The sequence below is a fragment of the Amborella trichopoda genome, chromosome 12, assembly GCF_054954075.1.
Source record: "Amborella trichopoda isolate Santa Cruz 75 chromosome 12, AtrichopodaSantaCruz75HAP2 v2.0, whole genome shotgun sequence".
NCBI lineage: Eukaryota > Viridiplantae > Streptophyta > Magnoliopsida > Amborellales > Amborellaceae > Amborella > Amborella trichopoda.
Genome location: NC_142347.1, coordinates 47,377,936 through 47,387,644, shown reverse-complemented (window position 1 = coordinate 47,387,644; position 9,709 = coordinate 47,377,936). Strand labels below are relative to the sequence as shown.

Here is a 9,709-nt window from a genome sequence, read left to right as displayed (position 1 = left end):
ATCATATGGGTGTCAGACTTGACTTTTCTATAGATCCATATCAATTTTAACGGTGATTTTTTAGGGTCCTACACACATGGGTGGAGAAGATCCTATAGGATTATTACTCTTTTTTAAATCTTGAAAATAATACAAATGTATTACGTAGATCGTTAATTTTGAAGATTTTCGAGTGTTCATATATCTTCTCGATCTATACTATTATTTAATATTTAAATCTTATAACTAGAGATAAAAATAAATTTTTAGGTGACATAAAATTTTTTAATATTAAAACGACTTATTTCGGTACTATATTTGAAGGGGACGCCTTCTTTGATTATTTAGGACCTCGGCCTTTTACAAACCACACCCTCTATAAATAGCACACGCTAGCTTCCACTCGTGAACAAGTTGACCTCACAGTGCGGTCACTGTGACATGCCATGTTCACGCGCACAAATTCCTTGCTCCCAACCCACTCAACCCATTTTCTCTCTCTAAATTATCTCAATTGTAACCCTAATTCTATACGCATCTCAAATGGAACCCTAACTCTTCTGTTCTGTTCAAAGGCCACTGTTTTTCTTCAAAACCAGTTGTTCTGGTTTTGGTTTTTCTTTTTCTATTTACTGCAAATTTTCTGTCTTGGTTTTTCTTTTGCAAATTCAGATTTTTTTAGCCATGGAAGCTAGGAAAAACCCACCTCCTATGATAGGAAAGGCAGGTAGATACACAGTGTTTATCACCCCTCCAAAACAACCCCAGAATGCTGAAGAATATCCGAAGGTGCCCCCAGTTCAGCCTCCTCCTCAGCAGTTTGATAAGAAACAACCATTGCAATCTTCAAGCTCCCCATTTTCTTTTGTTTGGAACACTGTTTCCAAGATCCAAACTGGTAATTTCTCTGATGATCTCTCTCTCATTGTTTGGTTATTTTGGTCCTTATTTCTATTTATTTTTTTCGAAACAGTATCGAGTATGGTGTATGGACATTTTTGTTTCTGATTTTTCTAGTTGGGTATGATGAATGGCCATTGTTGTTATTGATTTTTCAAGTCTAATGATGTGGTTCCTGAAGATGGTTTTATTAGTGGCTGTTTGTTTTATTTTAGGGAAAATTATCACAATAACCGTAATATATGAATTGTTTCACATTTTACCCTTTCATGTTGATTTAATTTTAAAATACACATAAAATGATTCATGATCATGATATGGGATAGTTCCAAAAGGGTAACCGGTTAAAGAGTTCATCTCTTATGGGTAGTATGATAAATTTTACTCTATTTTATTTTATTTTATTTTTGGTCTAGTGTTTGTCTGTCAGGATTTTGATGCAGTTTTTGGCCTTTTCTCAGGTTTTTATTTATTTATTGGTTTTCTCTTTTTATTTTGGCATTTTGGTGGGTTTTATCCTGTTCTTTGAGAATTTCTTATATCTTATTATTTTTGAAGTTTCCATGATTGGTGGTCTGATGCCGGAGGTTCTTTAGTTCTTTACTGTGTGATTATTTTCTGAGTTTTAATGTTTTCATCTTTTACCCAATTTGGCATATTTGTTCACTTTTATTTTTTATATTTTCAATTTTCCTCTGTATTTTATATTTCCAAAAAAAATGTTCCTCTGTATTTTTATTGGTTTTATGGCATTTTGCAGTACATTCTAGCATTGATGAATGCCTGGCTGACTGGTTTGGCTTGAACCAGTCCAAGTATCAATGGGCTCTGAATGAGTACTATGAGAGCAAAGGACAGGTGAACCAATTCCCCTTTTATTTTACTTTCTCTGGTTTAGCTAACAACACTACATGTCTGTTTTGATAGGTTTTAGATTCCATGTATTTTATGAGCCAATCCAACAATGAGCTGCTCCATGTGAGACTATAATCAAGTTTCTGTCTTGATCTATACAATTTGTGGACTAATTTGAGGCTCATGTATTCTGGGTTCTCTGATAAAAACTGTTCCATTGGCTACTTAAGATTTGATATCTATATTATAGAGCATTTTGACTAATGAATGGTATGGTTGTTCTTTTTTTCCTCTTTAATTGTGATAATGTTGATCATTCTGCATTATCTTGAGCTGGGTTTTTGCAATGGACTTATGGATTGAAGTACCATTGTAATTAGTAGAATAAGAACTTGGTTATTGAGGGGTTTGGCAAATAGTAATATCTAGTAGCTATAGGAAAATTTCATGAAGAATACATGGAAAATCGCATCAGTTCTTTCTTAGACAAACTCTCCGTACTTGATCCATATTGGCATGGTGAGGTTGAGAGGAGGTGTGGCATCATATATACGACCTTAATGGCATTTCACACACTCTTTTCTTCTTTTGTTTGTAACTCCTATGGGTGAATTTGGGTCCCTTGCCCAATGTGCTTGATATAAGGACTCTTCCTTATTTTACTATTTAAGAAAAAGATGTTTACATCATACACTCCTCCCTAAATCAAGGTGTCAAAAAACACCTCTATCTCTAACACCTGCATGCACCTCCAAAATTTCCCACTTACCCTCCTTCCAATCCCCTCTGTGCCTTGTCAACCAAAGTGAATTATTTGCTCTCATAAACTAACCTAAAGTTTTTCTCTAATTTCCCCCAATTCCTTCTCTTCTCACTCACTCACTCACTCAAAACATTCTGTCCTCTGATGTTCGGAGTTCAATTAACATCTTCTCTCTCAAGAAATCTCGTCTAATTTTTTTCACTCATCCCTGCACGTCAACCTCCATAATCAGGAGTAAATGACTTGTTAAAATACAAACAATATGTCCTCAAAACTTCAGAAAATTTCTCTCACTTCAGAACTAACTGTGTTTCTTAACCCATTCCTGAAGTGCATATCAACCTCCATCAAATGAAGGGAACAACTCAAACACGAGAACTTTTTACAGTACAATATTCTCCATTTTGTTTCAGAGACATTCTTGAGTCTCCATTGCAACCAAATCAACCTCTCTTCCTATGTTACATGGATTCTTCTATTTGCTTGTCATACCATGTCTGGTATGTATGAGACAAACACTGACGCAGATTCTTCCTCTTCTTCTTTATTAACCATTAATAACAACATTTTAGAAACAATCTTTTTTTTTTTTTTTTGGTTTTTATTTTGAGTAGGCACATGTGAAGTTAAAAAATATCTATGGATTTGGCTAACCATGATATGATGGACTTTTTCTTGCTACTCATCAAGAAAAGACATATGGATAAAACATTGTGGGATTTGGTTCTCTTCATAAAATTTCTTTTTCACTGAATCGTCTTCTTCATGGCAAGAGGAATTTGACACTCTGTGTTCACTACTAACTCACGAACCTTTGTCCATGCAACACAGTTCTCTAGTAAACTCGCCCATGACCTTGTGATCCAAGTTCTGAGAAAAACCCTGAATTAACCCAAAGTTTTCCTTCATTTCTTCAATTGGGCCAAGAATGAACAAAGATTTAGCCATGATTTGAGATCATACTGCGTCATGATCCATATACTGGCTCAAGAACCCAAACAGCAATGAGTGTGTTGCCAAATTTGCAAGATCCATAAAAATTTTTTCCACGTGATGCAAAATCAGGGGTTAAGTGTTTACCAGACATCCACTCCATAACCTTAAGGCATTGACAATCCCGATTCCTTGTGTAACCATCTAGAATCATGTTATAGATCACGATGTCTGGTCCAAGACAGACTTTTGCTGTCATGGCTTCCTTGTGAGGTAGGTGGGAAACCATGCCAAAGGTCCCCACGTTAATTTCAATTCCATTCCGAACCATAATTCCAAAAAATTTCCCAAGCTAATTTAATTTGTCCCAATTCACAAAGTCAATTAAGAAGCACATTAGACCCTAAACCATAAACTATGAATCTTCACAACCTTGAATACCTCAATAGCATCAGTAATGCTTCGTTTCTTGGAGTTAAGTCTCTAAATGTAGTGGAAGGGCTGAAGATGTATAATTCCTGCAACTAAATGCTTCAACTATGGGTTCGACTATTTGACTGTTTCTTCATATGTATGGAGGAAGGGAGTGAGGGAGGGAGCAGGAGAGGGAGTGTGGGGACCTGGCAGAATTAGAGACAAACTCAGGTTAGTTTATGAGAAAATATGAGAAAAAATAATGGCTTTGGTTGAAAGGTGTGGATGGTGTTGCGTGGAGATAAATGTGACGTGTGGCTGTATGTATGTGTTCTAGAGCTGAGGTGTTTTTTTGACACCTTGGCTTGGGGGAGGGTGTATGATGTAAGTTGCCCTTAATGAAATATTTTTCACAGTATTGAATGCCTGAACCCCCACATTCTATTATTGGGTAGTCTTGTGTAATTTGTTGTAATATGCTTCTTAACTTCCGAGTAAATTTAGTTCATTTTACAGTTGTTATTGTGGTTCCTTCTCCAAAATGACTTTTTACATGGAGCCTAGGATTATATTTAGGAATTGTCTTTCATTTCTTATCTGAAGTCCTTTGTGTTGATGTTGTAAAAGTCACCCAACTGGTATATGGAGGATAATGTGAAAGTCCTTAGTGCTCTTTGAAAGTGAAGCTTTTGCTCTCATTTCGTCGTCTAGTGAGGCTTCTGCTCTCTTTCCATCGTCTTTCTCTACGGTTTTCTGCTAGTCCCCAGTCGATCGTATGTTAACTATGCTAGTTTAATCTTTGCACATTGGATCACATGCTTTTGCATTTTTACTGTGCACACTGCACTAATTTGATACCGCGTCATGTTCGCCACATTTCAGTTCTTTTGAAATGCTGAAATTAATTTCTTGTAGGACATTGATGTTGTGAAACCCAAGGAGCTGGCAAACAAAGGGCAGAATGTACAACAGAGCCATGGCCAGGTGAGTGTTATTAAATGTTCTGCTCAGTATCATCTTTTTATCGTCATAGTAAGTTTATTTATTTTGCCGAATATATAATTCTCAAAATTTTGCTGTAATGGATTTGCAGAAATTCGGGTAATCGAGGACTTGACTATTATTGTCTATTTGAACTAGCTGAAAAGCTGATGACCAAAATGATTTTCTCTTTAAATGGGATTTGTGAGAAGTGGCTTAAAATGGGGATGTCCTGTCCTGTCATTAGTCTTTGCATCCTTTCTAACATGTTGCATCGACATCACCGTCCTTCATGATGCTGAACATCTGGATCTTGTTCACTCAAGTCATTCAACCAAGTTGATATGAGGGAATCATCATATATCTTAGTGACGTTCGCTGGTAGCAAAAGTGATTGTAAGAATTATTATTGATAGTTTGTGTATTGGAGATATTCTCTAGCTATCACTTTCATTGTAAATCTATGGTGTAATTTGAGCCTTTCGTTTCGGAAATCTTTCTCGTTCTCCATTATTGTGTTGATAGAGGATGGCCACCTCTAGTAGTGTATTTGTTGTCAAACAAGAAAAACACTAGCATTCATGTTTGCAGCTTATCTTGCTAATGGTGAGACTATCATTACCGCCTCGACAATTAGACATCCAACTCGTAATCGCAGCGACCTGAGCTCTATCAACTGAGCTATATCCCCCGAGCCAAATGGAGCATGCATAAACGAGTCAGATGTTTCTTCTATTCCATGGTGCAGCTGGCCCATCCTGGGTTGAACCAAAGACAATATACCTAAATTGAACTTGAGCACTCCGTTTTTTGGTGATAATGACTTGCATAATGATCTCTAATTCACAATTGATGTCTTGTCCCCTAGTACTAATAGTATTATCGGTATTCGGGGCACAAATATTGTATTTCTAATCAACCTGGAGAAACACTAGCATTCATGTTTGCAGTTTTCCCCACTAATGGCAAGATTCGCCTGGTCTAACTTTAACTGCTTGATTTTTTGTTGTCGTATGGACTTGTGTAACGACCTCCAGTTACTATTGATTCTCTTGTCCACTAGTACAGAAACTACTACAATATTCGGATAATAATATCCTCCCATTGACATTACGTAATGATCCTCTTACTCTGGGTGCAACTTTAACCAAGGTATAAAACCTCTAGTTCGTGCTTAAGTTTCGCAAATATGATGAGATTTTTAATTAAGATCGGAGTTTCGGTAGCCATCGAGATCTTGCAGAATCTTGATTTGGAGGGGGGAGCAGCTTAAGAGATCATCAACAAGAATACATAAAATCAGGTGGGAGCTTCTATGGGTTTGTAGTTCTGGAATCAGGAATGCTGAAAACTTGTAGTAGGGGCAAGGGGGACATATTTCCATCATAAAAATTGGCGCAGTAGAAGGGCAATAAATCTCTCTCTCTCTCTCTCTTCTGTGCTATGGAATTTTGATGAGACTTAATTAAGCTCTAAGAAATAAGTGGAAGTGGATGAGCTTATCATCTATGGTTTCATGATATATCTTTGCTAATCTTCTAGAGTTACCGTCTCTTGCTTGTGTACATTTTTGAAAGGGAAAGTATATAATGAGACCAATACAAGGTGGTTGCAGTTAATGTTAATTATTCGATGTGAAATTGGGTGGCTGTATTTATTTCATTGATCAAGTTCAAAGGTTTAATTTTTTTTTCAAACTTTGTGACACTCAAACTATAAAATTTCACATTAGATGATTATAAATAATTGTGACCTCTCTGTATACAATCTTTTTCATGCATTCCCAGGTTGTAAGAGACCGCTTTTTGAGAGAGAGAGAGAGATCGCTTTGGATTTACCCTTCTTGGACGATCTTTTGGAGAGAGATTTTCCACGTGAGACAGAGAGATTTTCTATGTAAAAAATAATTGTTTATGTCTGGCTTGTAGGCAGAATAATAAATAGGGATTGTATACATTATGACCGTCTATTTTTTATACAAAGTGCTCACAATTTTTTATAACTATTTGATTTGAAATTTGATAGCTTGGATGTGTCATAAAGTTTGGAGAAATTTCTTTTGAAGTTTGAGCTTGGTCGATAGAATAATTGCAGCCACCGAACTTTACATCCAATGGTCAAGATTATTGCGACCACCTTGTATAAAAAGGTAAATATAAATGGTCTCATTGTATATTTTTCATAATAAATAATCTTTCCTTGTCTTATCTCTAAATAAATACGCAAACCTCTTGCATGTTACAACCCCAGACATATGTGAAGATTGGAAATTGGAAACCGTGGGCCACATGGAGGCATTTTGTCATTAGCCCATATAGTGTGAGCCTGTGGTAGTAAGTTGTACATTTGTTCCTTTTGATCTTAATTTTTTTTCCGCTTTAAAATTACAGTCCTAAATTTTGTTTCACTTTAAAATTACTATTTGAGTAACTTAACAAGAAAAAAAAAAAAGGATTTTGAGTTGACCTGTCCAATGTTCATCCAAAAATTGGATAGTATGTACTCAATTCACTTCTGATATTATATTAGTTCTGTCTCTTTAGTTTGGCACTCACATTCTTAAAATTTAGGGTCCTGAAAAATACTCCAAAGGGAAATATTATCTTTTCAATTATGTAATTTCAAAGTTGGTGTCCTGTAATATACACAGAAATGAAATATAATCTTTTCAATTCTGCAATGTCAAAGTTGGAGAAAGGGTAGAGAAAAACATGCATTGACCCCAGTGATTAGTGAAGCTTGATAACAGCGGGCTAGAGAATAAGAGCAAGACTAACCGGCTTTAAGTACAAATCCCCATATCAATCCACAGTTTTCTGTTTTCTCTTAAGAACTCTCCTAGCAAAGGATGGGATGCAATGGATGCACCAAATATAACTTTCCAGGAGTTTTGGGGAGGCATGCAACCTTTTGTTAAAGTCTTTGACATCGCCATAGGTAAGCTTTTGATCTCTGTTAGGCAGTGTTTGCCAACCTGAAAACTCGACAAGATCCCAAAGGCTCCCTGGTCATGTTACCTGTGAACCTTTGGGATTAACTCGACTGCGCCTTGCGATAAATTAGAAAGCAAGCGTGACTAGAATGAAACTTGATACAAGCAATCGATCTTGGCTAAAACTCGATGGACCCGGTTGGGTTTGGTTAGAACCTGATAGCGTCCATCAAGTTACATTTCCTTTCAGGTTTGGGTATATAACATGGCATGATTTGACTTCGGTGTGGATTGAACCGACCATGTCCTGTAAGGCCTGATCTGGTCTGCAAATCGTGCTCACATATTGCATCCCTTCTCTTATATTGTTTATACGTGAGAGAGAGAGAGATGGGGGGTGTCTCAGAGAGGGTGTGTGTATGTATATGTTTGACAGAGAGAGAGACTTTAGTTCTAGTTTTTATTGAGGGATTTCCAGGTTCACAGTCTTCAGAAAATAATCAAATCTCTATGCTTATAATTCTCATACGCGAGTTTTTCATCTTTCAGCTTCAATTATGGGGCTTTCAATGCTTTATAGAATTTTTCGCTGCATTGAGAAGAAGGCAAAGATATCGTACTCACAAATCGAAGAAGTGGGCAATGAACCTCCCCTAATTGTTGAACTCCTCAACAATATGGAGAAGCTCAAGCCCACAAGGTTCACCTCTCACCATCTCAATGTTGCGACCTCAAACTTCACCCATAAGCTAGGTGCAGGTGGTTTTGGTGAGGTCTATAAGGGCAGTCTCCCAAATGGGAATAGTGTGGCTGTAAAAGTCCTAAAGGGCAGCTCTGACGAACAAATTGAAGCTCAATTCATAGCGGAGGTGAGCACCATTGGAAGAACCAACCATGTTAATTTAGTCAGGCTCATTGGCTTTTGCGTTGGAAATACCATCAGGGCATTGGTTTAGGAGTATGTGGAGAGAGGCTCACTGGATGGCTTCTTGTTCGGGTAAGAAAGGAAAACTGGGGTTTGATAAGCTCAGTAAGATAGCGATCGGAATGGCAAAGGGCATAGCATACCTTCACGAGGATTGCCAGGATCGAATGATTCATTATGATATAAAACCTGGCTATATTTTGCTCGATCAAAATTTCTCCCCTAAAGTTGCAGATTTTGGTTTGGCAAAGCTCTGCAATAGGGATGCCACCCATGTTACCATGACAATAGGAAGGGGCACTCCTGGCTATGCGGCCCCTGAGCTAGGGATGCCATGTCCTGTTACTCATAAGTGCGATGTTTATAGTTATGGGATGTTACTGTTTGAGATTGCAGGGAGGAAGAGGAATTGGAGGTGAGCCTTCCTGAGAGCCAAGAATGGTTTCTTAGATGGGTTTGGAACAATTTGGAGAGAGGTGAGATGGAAGAAATTGTGAAGAGCTGTGAGATTGAGGAGGAGGATAGCGAAATTCTCGAGAGAATGATTATGGTTGCTGTTTGGTGTGTTCAATACAAGCCTGAATTGAGGCCATGTATGAGTAGTGTGGTAAAGATGTTGGAAGGAGGAATTGAGAACATTCTTCCACCGAACCCTTTTGCTCATTTGGTTGCTAGGCCATCTGTCATGGATTGGTAGCAATTTGGAGAGAACTGAAGAAGAAACCATTGTGGATTCACAACAATTTGGTGGGACATTTGAAAAGGAACCATATTCTGAGACTACCCCTATCATGAGCAAGTTTGAGATAACTGTTGCTTCGTCATAAAAGCACTATGTAATTATTAATGTATATCTTTAGCTAGTAGTATTGGCACCTAGTTCTAATTCTGATGTTTGTAATTTGAATCATTTGTTTTTCTTCATCGATGTGAAGAAATTTGATGGATTTCAGGCAGCTTTGCACCCTTGGGCCTTGGAACTCCTGTGTTTAAAAAATCATCAGTTTGACTCGAAACTGGCCGAGTC

At 37.4% G+C, this 9,709-nt stretch overlaps 1 protein-coding gene and 1 pseudogene across 2 annotated transcripts; both read left to right on the top strand.

Moving 5' to 3' along the window:
- The first annotated feature begins 325 nt into the window (after positions 1-325).
- Positions 326-5,319, top strand: LOC18435564 (uncharacterized). Its single transcript, XM_006845607.4, has 4 exons — positions 326-877; positions 1,640-1,737; positions 4,760-4,828; positions 4,938-5,319. Exons 1-4 carry the CDS (start codon positions 664-666, stop codon positions 4,947-4,949), a joined length of 393 nt encoding a protein of 130 aa, XP_006845670.1. The 5' UTR covers positions 326-663; the 3' UTR covers positions 4,950-5,319.
- Positions 5,320-7,617: 2,298 nt separating this feature from the next.
- Positions 7,618-9,559, top strand: LOC18435563 (rust resistance kinase Lr10-like; annotated as a pseudogene). The gene is made up of 2 exons (XR_016045364.1): positions 7,618-7,762; positions 8,307-9,559. The product of XR_016045364.1 is annotated as a rust resistance kinase Lr10-like (transcript).
- Positions 9,560-9,709: the final 150 nt, after the last annotated feature.

What these genes read in the sequence shown, in the direction of transcription:
- LOC18435564 (XM_006845607.4), top strand. Translation starts at nt 664, where the DNA reads ATGGAAGCTAGGAAAAACCCACCTCCTATGATAGGAAAGGCAGGTAGA. An exon ending in TGTTTCCAAGATCCAAACTG is followed by an intron (nt 878 to 1,639) that starts GTAATTTCTCTG and finishes GGCATTTTGCAG; the next exon opens with TACATTCTAGCATTGATGAA. An exon ending in ACTATGAGAGCAAAGGACAG is followed by an intron (nt 1,738 to 4,759) that starts GTGAACCAATTC and finishes AATTTCTTGTAG; the next exon opens with GACATTGATGTTGTGAAACC.